Source organism: Nyctibius grandis, chromosome 5 (assembly GCF_013368605.1).
Source record: "Nyctibius grandis isolate bNycGra1 chromosome 5, bNycGra1.pri, whole genome shotgun sequence".
NCBI classification, from domain to species: Eukaryota; Metazoa; Chordata; class Aves; order Nyctibiiformes; family Nyctibiidae; genus Nyctibius; species Nyctibius grandis.
The window spans coordinates 54661656-54678008 of NC_090662.1; the positions used below are offsets into that span (position 1 = coordinate 54661656).

Here is a 16353-nt window from a genome sequence, read left to right on the forward strand (position 1 = left end):
GTCCCAGCATTGCATGTGCTGATTTGGATCAAAACCCAGTGAGTGGGACTCCAGCGGGACTGGATTTCCCTATCCTGGATTGGTGATACTGTTGTGGTTTCTTCAGCTGCCAGCTAACCTTTGGAAATGACAAATATTTACCCTCAAAAACCTACAGTTGAAAAGCAAAAATAAACTTGGCAATTATAAAACCTGATTTATTGTCTGCAATTATACTGCAGCTGAGGCTTAAAAATTCATGAGGGATGTAAACAAAAGGACCGACAGGTATGGCGGGGGGAAAGAGTCATCAGATTGCTGTTTTAAATGGCAGAACGTCTTGTTTTATCGGGTACACACCTACTCCTGAGCAAATATTATATACGCTCTTCGCCTACGAGAATCTTTAAAGTATCCTTAAAGATTACGGCTTAACAACTCCTTTATTTACTTTGGCCTTGGTATTTTTATAAATGTTCAATGCTACCCCGTGGTTGAGCAATAACAGTGCCTTGAGCTAGAAGCAAGCAGGCAACGCCGTGGCCTTCCCGGAAAGAATAACAGGGCACCATGCACGTCCCTTGTTATTGAGGACCATGGCATGGTTCTTGGAAATGTGCCAGGCATAGGCTGTGATCGGTCTTATATAATTTAATTTAATAGTCATTAGTCATTTGCTAGGGGCTTCCCCGTGAGATGCCAGGTCCCTGGGTGCAGGGAGCAGCACCAGCAGCAGGAGACCAGAAGGGAAATGGTGAAGGGGTCTTAGGGAGGAGAGCATTTGGGAGGGCTTGAAAAGCCCAGAGAGAAATAATCTCTGTGTTTGTAGCAACATGGTCTCTGAAAGGAAAGCATTCAGATAATCCCTACATTTCTGTGGAACCCAGTTTATGCTGGGGAAAGTTGTCTCCCTGAGATACTTGAGTACTTAATGCTCTGTAATTCATAAATACCAAAAAAAAGAAAAGCAACAAAGTAGATGTACTTAATGCAGAAGGTAAACAAATGTAGACTTTTTCTCACTGTACTCTAGGCTATCTTATGGTTCTTGTCAAATATATATGTTACCTTTGGCCTTTAAATACCAGAGTTCATGAATACATAGTGGTCCATAAAGAGGCTGGATTGTTGCATTAAAGAGTAAAACGGCAACACATGTATAGTCTTTATGTCAGACACACTTTTTTGGGGGGAAAAATGTGGAAAGTGGAATGCCATGGGCCAGTGATTTAGAGATGAATGCAGAAAGCTGGGAGGACTGAGCACTGGCATATGTCAACAAAAATACTCATTAATCATCTCATCTCCACTGCTTCCTCCTGCCCAGAAGAGATGGGAGAAACTTTTTAATCAAGTCTCCTGAGATTTGGCTAACATATAGCTAACGACATGATGTAATGCCTGACTTCATTAGTGCTGGTCTAACTTGCACACAGACACGCATACACTGTTGGCAGCCTTCCCTTTGAGCCGTGGCTGTTTTGCAGCGATATGTCCCAAGACCTCTGTTTCCATCTGATTTTGCAAGGAAGGAGGCTCCATGCTGCCCAGCCCAGGAGGTGCCATTTGACTTACTCTCAAACCCTCCAAACAGCCCCAGGATTTGGACTGGATATTTTGGCACCAGGAAAACCCTACGATGGGTCCTTCTGAAACTCCATCTCCTCGATGGGCTGCATGAGATGTCACAGGAGATGACAGCCACTCCTACCACCTCCAAGGTGAAAGGCATTATTTTTAGGTGTCCAGAAGACCGCACTCAAATCAGTCCCAAAGCCTGACTTGGCTTCAATGGCCTCGGAAAAGTGCATGCTCTTCCCTGATGGGAGCTAGCATTAGGAATTAATCCTGGCAAAGGCAGCCCAACCCCAGAAAAAGCACATTCAGAGCTTGAGGGTCCCATACAGAATTTATTTCAGTCTTTCGTCCTGCGTTATCTGCCAGGAGTCAATCCAATTGTTTTTTCTTTTAATCAGCAAGGCTGAATCCATGAGTTAGGAAAAAATCCCTCAAGCCCCTGCTTTGGGTCTGAGTGCAAGATTTAAACTTGTTTTTTTACTAGTGAGACTCCAAAACAAAAGTTTGTTGCCTAACTTCTGGCAATAATTACAGAGGGAAAATATCTGATGTTTCAGAGGAGGAGACTTGGAACATCGATGTACATAAGTAGGTAAAGGAACTTTAAAAAGTCATTCAATTCACTGTTTAAAAACCAAAATTTGTGTACATACTACAGCAATGAAATAATTATTTACACAAGTAATGGAGAACTGTGGTCAATTCTGTTTTCATAAAGAGAATTAGGGTTGTAAAACAGGCAGTTCAGCTGTTGCTGCTCCTTGCAATGAGTGAAAGGTGGAGAGGAGGAGGAGTTCTGCGACAGGCTGGCGGGGCCACCGGGAGTCTCAACAATGATGTGCAGTGAGGGACTGGGATGAAAGCGGGCCTGTTTCCCACCCAGCCCCGCAGACGAAAGTGAACCGCACACACCCTCCCAGCCCGGGGTGCAGCTCCTCACCTCAGAAGGGTTTCTCTTCCTTTAAATGCAGATACTTCTCCTTTGGAGGAGAGAGATGTGCTCAGTGTCCCCTCAAATGACACAAGCAGGCAGGGTGTCACTTGGATTTTTTTCTGCCACCCATGAAGGTCCTCCTCCAGATTTGGGTCCGTGAGGAGAAATCTGGTGAAGCTGGTGGGTGGCTGTAGGTGCAGAGTGGAAAGCATGCCTGCACCCTATATTTAGCTGACCAGTGTAATGTGCTCAGCATGGTTTGGGGATCCGGAGTCCCCCATGGTGAGTCACCATCCTCACAGTGGTCCTTGGGGAGCGTGGCTATTGGATCGCTGCTTTTACTTGGGAAATATTTAATTTCACATGTGGCCAAGTCATTGCCTTTGGCCTGGTCTCCTCGCTGTCATGCTTTCTGGAATATCACTTAACTCATGTTCCCGCCTCTCCCTCCGTACCCACCTGCAGCTGCTGCGAACACGCACTTGTGGGCAATGCTATTTATCAGCTGCACCCCTGTTGGCTGTGGCACCCCGCTTCTGAGGTTGCGGCAATCGCCAAACAAGGAGAACATGCAAACGTGATGCAGCTTTTGCTCTCCAAAAATAGCAGGAGAAAGTCAATGAATCATCTCTCTTCCCCTGCTCCCACACTACAGGGATCCTTGGGATAGAATTGTCAACAGCATCTGCAGGCTTTTGCCCTGCAAACCACACCATTGCTTTTTGTAAACAGCATCAAAAAGGGAATTCAAAGAGCTCCCTGTCCTTCACCAAAGCAAGAAGATTGCTCCAAGGAGGGGCGGGAAGATCTCACCTTTCCTTTGACAGCCTCCCACTTGAGAAGCATTTTACTAGTAAAAGGTCACTGACTTACGTTTGCAGGCATCCGGGGCAGAGAAGGGCTTCCTGAGGTTCCGGTAGAAGCCCGGCTTGCAGCGCTGGCAGTGCTGCCCTTCTGTGTTGTGCTGACAGTTGTCACAGACACCGCCACTGCGATTGCCCGATGCCAGCCACGCATCCATGTCAAAATGACAAGTGTCGGCATGCCCATTACACTTGCACGCTGAGATGAAGCCAAAGCGAACAAACAGACTCGTTAAGGCAGTGGAAGATGTTGATTTATAGAAAAGAGAGACAAAAACCCAAACCACGTTTTGGAATGGGAGACCTGACCTATGAACCCGTTATTCATTCAAATGCATGAAGTATCATGACATTTTCATCCATGCTTCCCAAACTTTAGAGGTGCCATTTAAGAAAAAACAATTACTTTAACTCTCTTATTTCCAGTATGGGTTTCCCAGTACAAGGACAGCAACATGGTTAGGCCAGTGCAGGGAGACGTCCCACATTCACTGGTCCTGCTGAGGCAGGATCCTTCCCTCCCTGCTTTAGAAATCAGCAGTGCCCCGTACAGCACCTGCCACACGGGCAGGTGGAGGGGAGGTGTGTGAGAGAGGGCGAGCATTCCCCTTTCCCTGCGCTGTCAGTGGAGGAAGTCTGGATGCCCACACGCCTGAAGTCAGGGGCCAAGTGAGATCTATTCCAACCCCTGCTCATCAAACGCTGCTGGCGGAAACAGGGATTCACTGTCATTCCCTCGGGGAACATCCATACTGCAGTGAGTGTGACCACAGCCCAGAGGCAGGCTGATGCTAGCCTAAGTGTTGATAACATCGTAGCCATGGCAGGATGGCACTCGGCACACCTGCAAACCTTCCCGGGGTGGTGTGGTTAATCCTCAGCACCCTTCTGGCTAGACTACTGCTGTTACTGAAGCTGATCGCTCCACGATCTCTGCGGTCCACTGCAGCCTGCACTCACCTCGAGCATCCCTCCCCAGCACCACAGAAGTAATCCTCAAACCTCCCCAGAGCCCACAGCTCCTCCTGCCCCCAGAGCCCAGGAGATGAGCAGAGCCCATGTCCAGCAGCAGAAGGCCATACCTCCTGCAAACGTGTTTGTCAGCGGTGCCCACAGAGGGGGCAATACTGGTCCTCCATTGCCTCCAAGGCACCTTGGCTGGCTGCAGTCTGACTGCAGCAGAAGACCATATCTCAAGGAGATGGGCTTGGGTCCTACAGAAAGGCCAAACCAACAGACAACACAGTCTTGTGCGGATTTCCAAGCGAGGCGCTTTTCAAACAGGGCTGTCCCTGCCATACAAACATGTGACGGGTGCTGGGCAGGTGCATGGCATTGGCTCTCTGCTGACTGAGCTGCTTGACAAGCACCTGCCCACCACCCCAGTATCTGCTGCCTCTTGGAAACACAGGAGAAAGGCACATAAGGAGGAAGCTTTTCACTCTGGCAGAGGCTCTGGAGACACACTTCCCAGCTGGCTACTTACACCGACACTCTTTGGGGGCTCCGGTTTTGCCGTCGGCAGCCTGCCAAGGCTGGTCGTTGTAGAGCGGGGCGCAGTGCTGGCAGTGGGACCCTGCTGTGTTGTGCTTGCACATGCATTTCCCATGGACCTAGTAGGGCAAAGAGAGTAAATATCACCCACAGCAAAGCCAAAAGAGTCTCCAGGGCACAAGCAATGCCCATGTATAGGAGATACTGTGCCAGCTAGATGCTATTACATAGACTAGAAAGAGATCTAGCATGATGTCTGCCTTGATGCCCAGTTCAGTCAAAGGCAAATTTTCTGCAGTTACACTTTCAATTAGATTAGTATTTGTGGATCAGCATGTCATGGTATTGTATAATCACACCTTTTTTATTTTTTTGAGATCTAAAAGGATCTTTAGCAGAGCTTCCAGCTGCAGCATGAATTTTCAGGAGAGATTAAAAAAAGCCAAGATTCAAAGCATCCTTGGGAAATACTGTAAAACCTTTCTCTTTTTCTCCCTCCCAAACATGAATACACCTTTGCAGCACTTCAGGACCAGCACCCACAACCTCAGCACCCAGCTCTGTGTGCCCAGCCATCACCAACATAAATAGGTATGAGAAAAAAAAAGTTGAAACCCCTGAAACATAATATCTACTCATCCTAGGCAAAATTTTTGCCCCACAAAGGAAGAACTAAGGATAGTACAAGGACCATGAGTGACTATATAGATAATTTAATAGCTAGACAGCCTAGTGTAAGGGGGTAATTAGAGATGAAAAGCCAGCGTAGCATGCTTGGTGCCAGCTGCCCTGTCAGCTGCTGGCTGACAGTCACACTGTTGGCAAATGCAAAGAAAACAGGACTTGCCAGAGGGCAAGAACAGCCCAGCAGCCCCTAGATGCAATGAAATCAAGCTCTGAAGCAGCTGGCTCCACCAGCAAGGCTGAAGGCCCTGCCTTTTCCCATGGAGCGTGAATGGCAGCTACCTACCATAGCTATTTTGGTGGCTGCCTGTGCTTGCAGCTTTACTCTGCTCAACATTTTGCTCTTTAATTACAGTTTTACTATGAGCGTTTCAGCTGCAAGTATCTCCAGATGTCTGATGCATGGCCAGGCTCAAGGCACGACCGGTGTCCTGCATTTGCTGAAACACGAGCTGAGCGGTGCCTCACCACCCTGGTGCTCCTTCCTTCGCCAGTCGTGGGGAAAGTGATAGAGAAAGGAAGGCAATAAACCGAGCATGGTTCGGCTTCTCCTGCTGCTCAGTAACAAGCCAGAGACCTCAGCCTGCCCTGCCAGTGTGCCCCACACTCATGCCACAGGTTGGCCGTAAAACCAACAGAGCTGGGAAGCTGCACCAGCTGCCGGCTGATTTTGGCATCGGGAGCAACACAGGGCAGCTGGGGCAGCTGGTGATCCGGCCTGGAGCTGGGGCATGGCTTTAAGTGCTACTGGAAAATGCTGCCTTCCACTCTGTTTAACTTGTGGTTTTACAAGTGTGCTGTTCTTAACTGTATGACTTGCTGCCGAGACCTGCCACAAAAAAGGTTCCTGTGAAAAACCCAACCAGTAAACAAAACAGAAGAGGACCTTGAGCACGTTGTAAACAGCTCCTGCTTGTTACGTAGGTGCACACATACTCACCACACACACTCCTGGCTAATGATGACTTTCTGATGTTTTTTTTTCTTTAATGAATAGATTTTATTTCACAAGGGGTGTGAAATTTTTTTCACCCCTGTTATTTCACAGGGGTCAGTTGTAACTGGTACAGATAAAACCTCAAAATTTACCTTAAAGGTCCTTAAAAGACTTTTCAGCAGTGATGCAAGCAGCAAAATCTTTTGAAAACTTTTTAAGTGATCATTTCCTGCCTTATTAAAATGTCTGGATCATCAAAGCAGGAATAAGCAAAATACAGTACAGAAACTGGACTGTGTAAGCAATGGACAGATACAGATGGAGTCAGACAGAATGCTCAAGCATCTAAAGCTCAAATACTAAGATAACATCGCTTTCTGTGCTATTTTGGCCTCATCACAGATATCAGTTGGTTTCACCACAGATACTATTTGGTCTGTCTGGCTTGTCGTATTGATATATGCTTAAATGTGTGATAATGTTCCAAAAGAATGAGAAGCAAATATAGAAAAGAAACAAAACAAATTTGCAAAGGGAATATTTAATTCTCAAAGTGTGTCCTGTGTTTTCATATTTTCATTTTTGCTACGACCTACAAAATGTTTTTCAAACTCTGATGCCTCACTTTCCTAAAACAACACTCTGCAATAAAATTTCTCTTTCTCTTCTATATTTTTTAGGCGAAGTCCACACACAAACAAGTGTACAGAGCTACTTTACACACATTTAAAAGCATCCACCTACATGGAAACAGAAATTGGTTAAACTTGTATTAGTGGTGTGGTCACCTTCTGGTGATTTTGATGGAGTTCTGACTCTTTGATGCTATTTTTGGTAGGGGTTTCTTGCAAGTCCTTTGGCCATTGAGTGATTAGTGCTAAACAGGCTGTAGTAGCCTGAACCACATCTGTGGCCAGAGAAATCCTTCAGCTTGTTCCTTGCCAGACTGTCCGAGCTCTTAGGGTAGAGGGACCCACCACGCCTGGGATGCACGTGATCAGGAGGGGAAGGTGACCTGAGGGAGCCAGAGGGTGCCATGGTCAAAACCAGGTGGTCCTTTGGTGCTTTGGCAATGCCAAAGAAAGAAGGACATGGGAGAAGACTTGCAAACAGGGGTGTGTCTCACACATGGGGACTCTTGGGATTACTGCAGGGATGTGTGCTTCCCCTGCCTGTGCCCACAGCCTGCACCCTCACCCCTCAAATTCAGCTCCCTCCTTGCCAAAGCTGCACAAAGAATCAGTGGGGACTCAATTAATCAGCCAGCAGCTGCTCAGCATTTATAATATACGACTCTGAAACTCAGCAGCACCTAAGAAACCTCAAAGGATTAAGCATCCCAAGACACCAGCAGACAGAGATGCAAAACTCCCTGCTGAGGAGCATTCATGGTCCCAAGACGTAAGACCCTGCATTTTTTGAAAGCCCAAGTACTGTATAATAGAGCGTGCTGCGTTGCCAGAAAAGGGGGAGGTGGTTGAAAATAAAACAGAAGAGGACGGATATCCCAAGACCCTGATGTGTAGCCATTAATTTGGCATGCAGAGCTAAAAAGTAAACCAGAGAATAGCTGCGCGCCAACTTCTTAATCTGTATGTGAATGCTAAATAAAGATGTTTTTTCAACTTAAAAAATAATATTTAAAAAGAAGTCTGTGGCAGGGTGTTTCATCCTGCTACAGCAAATGGCAGGTTTGCGGGCTCTTGGCATGGAGCACTGTAAAAAAGCCAAATTTGGAGATGGTGCAAATGAAGCCAGCGGGTGTTTAGAGAGCTCCTGAGGCAGAGCAGGGCATGACGCTCCTTGTATTGATCACTTGTAAAGGTATGATGCATCTGGGGGGAAGGAAACGAACAGTCTGGCTGAAAAGCTTGAAAAAGTAACAGTATGGTGTGATTCTGACTTCTGCATAATGGCAAGAGCAGGACCAGCACAGAGGTCCGTGGGTGCAGGCTCCCCAGCTGACACGGCAGGGCTGGAAACCTGCTCCTGGGGCCAGCGATGACTGCTCAGTGGGTGCTGTCACAGCCCAGGTCAGGAGGAGCCGTGCATTCCCAGTCCTTATCGTAAGGGCGCTGCTTCACAGTCTCTTTTCCTCTAAGGTTTATCACAACCAGATGTGTCATCATCTTCATCAGATGCTCCCTCCCCAGCCCAGATCCCACTGTAGGTCCTGCACCCCCTCCACTCAGCTCGGCGTGGGCTGGGATGGCTGTTCAGTAGCCATGCACACTTTGCAAACCTGTGCACCCCTGCTTGCTGTGGGGCTGGGGACTCATAATCTCAGCAGGATTCATGTCTGGGTGAGCACCCATGGGGGCACAGGACGTGACAGCCTGTCTGGCCCCACTTCTGCATTGGATACAGCTGCCCAGGCTCCAGTCTTTGGGAGCAAGCTTTGGAAAAGGCAGCTGGGTTCCCAGTTCCCGTGGTGCCGAGCCTTTACAGTGGTGCTACTCAAACAGGCTGGACCCTGAGAAAACTATGCCTCTGCGAGGTACCCCTGGGTCCCGCAGTGGCCTCAATCCCTCTCGGCCAGGCAGAGCAGGGCACAGACCTGCTAATGAACGAGTTAAACAGCTAAATGGCCAGTCTCAACCAAGTGAGGGGAGAGAAACAAGCTCTTTAATAACTTGTTTTTCAGTGCAACTGTTTAGTTAATACCTTTTTTTCCCCTATTCCTTTTTTCCAGATATTTAATGAAAGTCAGACCTAAGTGCTTGCCTCAGGCTGATGTATTTATTCTCTTTCAATAGCATTATAATGATAACCGCCCAAAACAGCTCTGCTTTAAACATCTCTCCATCCTAGCTTTATCCCATTGAAGAAAATCTCTTTTTTCTTCTACATAATTCCAGCATGACAGAAAAGACTTTTATGCATCGGAAACAACAGAAGAAGTGAATATTAGCAAGCCCTTTCTTGCAGCCCACAGGCAGACAGGTATTTTTTTAGTTATAAAGAAATTGTGTGACAGCTGAAAATAGGAGAAAGAAAGGATAAGAAGAAGGGGTAATAGAAGGAAAAGAGAAGTGGCAGCAGGTGAAAAACAGCCAAGAGACTGTCTATACCAGGCGAATTTAATGCACTTAAGAGCTGTAGGAGGGCCAGATGCAAGACTGTGATGCCCTGTAAATTCACCATCGTGTGGAAGAGCAGCCGGTAGCCGGGGCTGAGAAACCAGCCCGGCAGCTCTGCTGGGACCCGAGGTAGAGCAGGGAAATGACGTACTCAGCCTCAGGGATTTCATCGGCGTCTTGGCACCATTCTGAAGACAGAATGTGACTCCCACGCATGGACAAGGGAAAGAGCACATTTTCCCCTCCCTTTTCCTTTACCTCGATTTACATTTAACTATAAGACATACCCACTCGGGTCATTCTGCACCATTGCTAAGCACACAAACACAATTCCCAGTACTTCTCACTGCTTTAAGCATTCACATGGCTCTTGAATCATTTAAGTGGCAAATGCTTCTTGTACCATTTTTCATTTTCTCAGGGTGTCTTTACATCCTAGTTCACTTTCACACTGTTTCCCTTCTTAGCCCCACAGCCCCGTCCCAACATCAGTCATTAGAGGGCACAATGCAAACAGTGTTACAAAAGTTGACTTCTGTTAAGATAAACGAGCGACTGATTTCTCTATACAAAGACAGTTGCTAGGGCATGCTTCCTTCCAGAGCCTTTTGTTGCTGAATTATAACCTTCCAGTGCTTCCTTTCAGATTGCAAATACATGGGGTTTTTTTCTTTAGTCAAATCCTATAAAAAACTTTTCCCCCTATGTTCCAAAATGTTGGGCAGTGAGAAAGAAATGCTGCATCGAGGGAAAAATGCTTTCAGTCACTGTTATGAATTGACTTATATTGCGAGAACTCACCCATCACAAATGCACACTAAAAGAAAATCAATGTCCCAAAGACCTGATAATGTAAATAGGCTAAATATCTGGGAGGGGCAACTGCTTTTAATGGAGTTTCTTTCTTGGAACTTCTAAAATTGTATTTTCTCTATGTTTTGTTTCTTTTTTTTTCATTTCATGGAAAAAGGGCATGATATCAGCCTAAAGGAAAATCACAGCATTCATATTGAGTCTCTAATGATAGCTTTTAAACTGTGTTGCGCTCCAGCCACTGTGCCCATTTTAGAACCAATGCCTACTGGCTGCTGTCAGCACGCGGGGAGGTATTCTTTCCCAAAGCACCAGACAACCAAATTTATGCATGAGAAAATTCTCATATCCTATCTCGTTCTTGTGAAAGAATACAAAGCTTGTTGGCCAGGGTGTGGGGGCCGTCTGGTGGGGTTTTTTTTAATTCCTTGCACAATAGGCTTCTGTCAGTGGCGCTGGAGAAGACCTTCAGCATCTTTTGATGTCAGTAGCATGATAACAATTTATAACAGCCACTGGGTTGTACACATGGGAAGGGGGAGGAATATTCAGCCTGCCTGACTATACAGAAGTGCTTTAGCATGGTGGCTCAGTTTACTCAGGATCCCAACCACAGCATATTCCCCCCACCCCTTTATAACTATGGAAGGAGCCCATGGAGATCAGCTGGCTAACTTGGGTACATTGACTGCATGCCTCAAATTAGGTGAGGTATATCTGGGGTTTGGTGCATAATTGTCAGGCAGCTGCCAGAAATCGAGTTTAGATGTATTCACTGATCAAGTTCCTGAATGGGTTTGTCTGCTCAGCCTAGAAAAAAAAGTGCAGTTCCTGGAAAAGTCGTTGACTTACACTGACACAGCACCTCGGACTATTAAAGAAGTGTATAAGCGTAACTTCAGCAGTCCCGTTTCAGTATGGCAGCAGCACCACACCAAACTGCTTTGGGCACGTGTCTGAAGTCCACTGAAGCTTAATCATGCCTAGATTCTAGTTTCCCATTTTCTTTCTTCAGAGCAAAGATAGCTGCTGTATCACATTATTAAAACTGTCATTGAGGGAAAAAGAGAACAAGAGGAAGAATAAAACCAGACCATTTCATTTGTTCTCACTCTGTTCAATACAAGTGAAAGATGTGCAGACAGGGCTGCACTAGTGGCAGTGCAGGAGAGGAAAGGAAGGAGAGAACGGGAAACATGAGATAGTTGATAATACTGGATTATCAATGAGATAATGAAGTCATCAATTGATAATGGGATCTCATCTCACAGGGGTAAAAGCAGGAAGCCCCAGCAAGGACACAGCCCTCTAACACTGATAACTCAGGCCAACCGTGAAAACCACTTAGTTGTTGTAGGACTCTGCAGTCAGGGAGGGCCAAGGAATCTCTGAGATGGATGAACTCCTGCCCTCACCTTGAGACAGAATTGCATAGCCCAGGTGAGGTATCTCTGGGTTTGTTTTCCGCAGTTTGGAGTCCTAAATTGCAAGATCCTACCTCAGTGAATGGAGCTAGAGCTGCTTCTGCTGGAGTGGAAGGAGCCCCTCATTGTCCATGGAGCAACCCTGCTCGCATCCCACCCCCATACCCTGAGGATGTCCCTGCTCAGTATTATCTCTTGGCCAAGACGGACTTCAAGTGTCCCTTCGGCCACACAGAATATTTTCCTCCAAAACTGTCAGATTCTCAGCACACAATGACCCAGCCCTCATGAAAAAAATGCATCTGAATGGAGGAATCCCATGGCAGTAAGCTGAGCTGGTCCTGAGCTGCGTGGAGCATCATGGCCCCCCGGGTCAGGTCCCTGCACCAGACCTGCCCGAGCAGCAGCCACCAGCATCCCCGCATCCCTGTGTCAGATCCTCTCTGGGTGAGATGGCTGAAATGCTTCCGGTCACTTAGCAAGATCTGCCTGAGACCTGGCAGCTACACCCAGTGCTGCCAGGACACCCTGCCTTACTGCCCAGAGCAGCCCAAGAGAAAAACAAATGTATCACGTCCAGGTCTTCTGCTGGCCCAGTAGGGACTGAAACTAAAGCTGCAGTTAGGATTTGGCCTGTGGACTGAGACCAAGGAGGGGGTTAAGAAAACTTGCACATACTTTTTTTGGAAAAGTTGTGGTTTTTTAAAGGATCTTAAACTTGCTTAAATTTCGGTGTTAACTCTCTAACTTAGGGGATATTCTTTAGGAGTGTTCTGGTCTAAATAATCATAAAAACGGAGCCAGATTTTATAATTATATTGCAAAAGGGTAATGTGCTTCCCAGCCTTTGCTGTCCTCAGTTTTACAGTGAAGGTTCTGCTAAAACCCCATGTAGATAGTTACATAAAGACAAGACTGAAGTCCCCATCTCACACTCGAATGACTGACTATAATTCTTCAGAATTATCTTTTATGTGACTTTTTCAGGTGAAATGTATAAAAATGCTCCCTCTGTGAAATCCTACTCTATTTTCAGAAGTTTCTCTGACTTCTCCCAGCTAAGCAGCCACAGACCCTGCAATCTTTCATCCCTTTTATGTTCATTCACACACACGTCTTGCTATCATCTTGGAAATAATCCTCTCTTCCCATCTTGAAGCAATGCACTGGCAAACCCCAGCCTGGTACGTACAAGTGGGTGTCACCACAGTCCCCGAATCGCAGCAGCCTTGTGCCAGGCAGGAGCCTGGCATGGACCGGGCTCAGACGCAGCTGCCCTGGTCCTATAATGGAAAAAGACGTATTGGGAGAGGAAACATCTTACCACTCCCTGACCCTCCCTGCAAACCATGGGGCTATGTCACCCCTACACCGGCACATCCCTTACAGGACATGTGGAATAAGCTGTGAGGCACAGTAAAATGAGTCAGCCTCACTGCAGAAATGTCACCCTTGGGACTCCTGCCACATACACATTCATAACCGGAGTTGAATTTCCAGTCCCCTCGGGGCCAGCGCAGGGGCTTGTTGCTCTTTCTTGCCTTAGTTTTCAGTGTGATTTTGGCACTTGATTCCTTCCCACAGCACCGCCTGTTACCTGCGCACTACGGTTTCCATAGGCTATAGCCGTACCAGAAGCGTATGTGGCTGCAGGCTCTCTTACAACTCTCAGCAGTGCTCTGGGGCATGCTCCTGTGCAATTGTATCCACCGAAAATAATCCTGAGCAAACAGCTCCTTTCAAAGACCTTCGCTCAGGGAACATCTGTGGAAAGCAGAGCAGTGCTACTTGAAATAGCCTTATCAATCACAGCACTGCACGCTTTTAAATTGGTGTATTTTCAAGATGTTGCAAGACTAGCTCTATTAGAAGGGAAACACGCTGTCTGCTTCATGTCTGAGACCATAATTTAAGTGAAATGAGAGTTCCCTGAAGAGCTGGACAGATGCCAGACCTCCTTACCTCGAGTAACTGCCTTATGTTCTTTTTATGATCTTTCACTTCCTAACATTATTCAGCACAATATGTTTGACTGCCCCGGCTTTCCCTACCGCTCCTCTGCCAGCAAAGACAGTACTTTCAGAGCCAGCCAAGATGGGCAGAAAGGACAAGATGTGTTGGGAGCAGTGAGTGTCCCTGGACTGGCAGGGTGCAGGCATGCCATGCCACAGGCATCCAACGTGTCAGCCACCGCTGTGCCCATCACCTCCCCCATAGGTTAGCAGCTCTCGCTTCTTCAGAAAATGGGAGGATGGACGTTTAGGTCTGAGTGGGTCCCAAGGGATCTGAGCTCAGAGATCTTGTGATGGGAGTCTCCTCGAAACTGGAGCACAGGGTTTTTATCTGGAGAAAGGTATTGCAAAGTACAATGGAAAGCCTGGGAGTGAGAGCCAAAACCTAGCTCTCTGGCCAACCCAATATCTGAGAATCCTCCAGAAGCAAGTCAATCACAAGATGCCTAGCACCTTCAGAGAAGCTCTCCTCCTTCTTTGTCATCAAAATGCCCTGCATTTATTACCTTTTAGACATTGTGTTATTGCAAGTTAGGGTTTGGGGGAAGAAGGGAGTCAGCAATTTTAATTTTTTTTAAGGATACACCTGAAATAAATTACTGTGGAGCGCCCTTGAAGGATGAGAGTCCTGGTGGACCCCACACCAAGGCACAAAGGAAGCCCAGCACTTCAGCCTGACATGGAGAGCACCTCCTTTGTAAAGACCACTTTTGCTCACTGTGCTTGGAATTCAGGGCATCACACATCAAATACCACATATTTGGACCTATACCATACTCTGTACCATCCCTACTATTTTTAAAACTCTGCTTTCCTGCAGTGAGACATTGTTGGGTGCATGTACATACCATGTGGAAAACGCCAGCCGCCTTGACGGGTTTGAATCTGGCGACAGGGACACAGTGGTCAGCATGGCCATTGCAGAAGCAGCTGCCCTTCACGATGAAGTCGTAGATGGCATAGTGCAGGGATGGCAGGGGCTGCGGGGGCTGGGGGGCCGGGCTGGCTGGGAGGCAAGGGCAGCCCTGCCGCTCCAGCAGCCGCACCCGCAGGTTGGTGATCTTCAGCTGCGCCTGGGCTTCCGCACTGTACGGGTCCTCCGCAGCGTAAGGCGGCGACAGGGCTCGGTATATCACCTGGGCAGAGAAACACAGCAAGGGAAGCAGAAATGAGGATGTCAGCCAGCCCCACAGTGGGCTGGGAGGTGGGACGGTGATGGGAGCATCCCCTGGGAGCACGCATCAGGCTCTTGTGATGGTCCTCCCCCTCCACAAGTGGTGGGAGCAGCAAATCCACCTCCACCCGGTGTGCGCAATGTGACTCCCCCGTGATACCCGTGTCCCTTTCCTCATGAAGTCCGGACCCTATGGGTGTCAAGTGACATTTTGCCATTAACTTAAAGTAGAGGCTGGTGCCGCTGGTATGCAGCGTGGCCCTGGCTGCGGCGGGCAGCCCAGCGCAGGGACCGGCACTCCTGCAGGCGATGCTCAGGTGGGGGACTCTTTACTAACCTTCCCTCCTCCAGGATGGGTGTATTTTTTGACAAATAAAGCTCAGATTTCCAAATATTTGGCTCCTATCAGTCCCAGGCTGCTTCCTAGTGGATAAGTGATTAGGTGTGGCAATTTGTGACAGCAAGCTGGTAGTCGAGAAAACCAAGATAAGAAAGAAAGAAAAGTGGGGGGCTTCTGAAGTTTAAACAAATACTTATCAGTCAGTCTTTATTTTAACTTCGGTCTGATTGAATAGGTAAATATTGGCTTAAGCTGAAAATTGAGAGCACTAGATTAAAAATAACCAATTTTCTTGAAGAGGTTTATTTTAAAGTTGTTGGTCTAGCTGCCTACAGCGAGACATCGGGAACAGCATATACTTCATATAACTACCATTGGCATAAAATGACACATTTATGACACATGTATTAGCTACCAGTACATTCAACTTACAGTGACACTTTCTAAATAATTAAATAGCTCTTCACTGAATAGCCACTGAAGGCTTGATGAACTGCAATATTTATAAGTAACATTCAACCAGTTGCTTGATGAGTGTTTGAGAGTGTGGCGCAGCCTAATGGCTCGATGCATTGCTCCCAGCAGCGGCTTAAAACCTCCTCAAACCACCCTGCTGCCTCGCTGATAACCACCCATGCCACCCGAACGCTGGCCAGCCTCCTACGGACAGCAAGAAGGTGTGCGGTAGCGAAGGGCGACCATCATTTCTTGCCAGGAGGTGCTGCGGGGTGCCTGGCGAGAGGCAGCGTGCGAGCCTGCTGGCGCAGCTTAGGGTAATCACAGCCTCCTCTCCCTAAATCTGCTCCTCCAGATGGATGCAGCTGATACGCTTCAGCTGATGAAGGTTTCCCTTTTATTTCACGAGGATTAACACATCCTGGAAATAATGACCCCACTGCTGCCACCTCGCCTGCCCATGGGCTTTGCCTGCTGGCTGCTGCCTCCTCCAGCCCCACCACTGCTGGCACCACTCCTGGCCAGGACCTGGCTTTCCTCCAGAGCTGCCAGGATCCAGCCAGAGGAAGCTTTGTCCTGTCCTGG

General features: G+C 47.6%; 1 protein-coding gene across 1 annotated transcript in view; it reads right to left on the reverse strand.

The window, feature by feature from the left end:
* NTN4 (netrin 4) overlaps positions 1–16353 on the reverse strand; it is a 53050-nt gene that overhangs the window by 16039 nt on the left and 20658 nt on the right. The window contains exons 3-5 of the mRNA XM_068400838.1: positions 14647–14934; positions 4841–4967; positions 3365–3553 (exon numbers count right to left, since the gene is read on the reverse strand). Of these exons, the coding sequence (XP_068256939.1) occupies positions 3365–3553; positions 4841–4967; positions 14647–14934 (604 nt within the window). The remainder of the gene's footprint in view (positions 1–3364; positions 3554–4840; positions 4968–14646; positions 14935–16353) is intronic.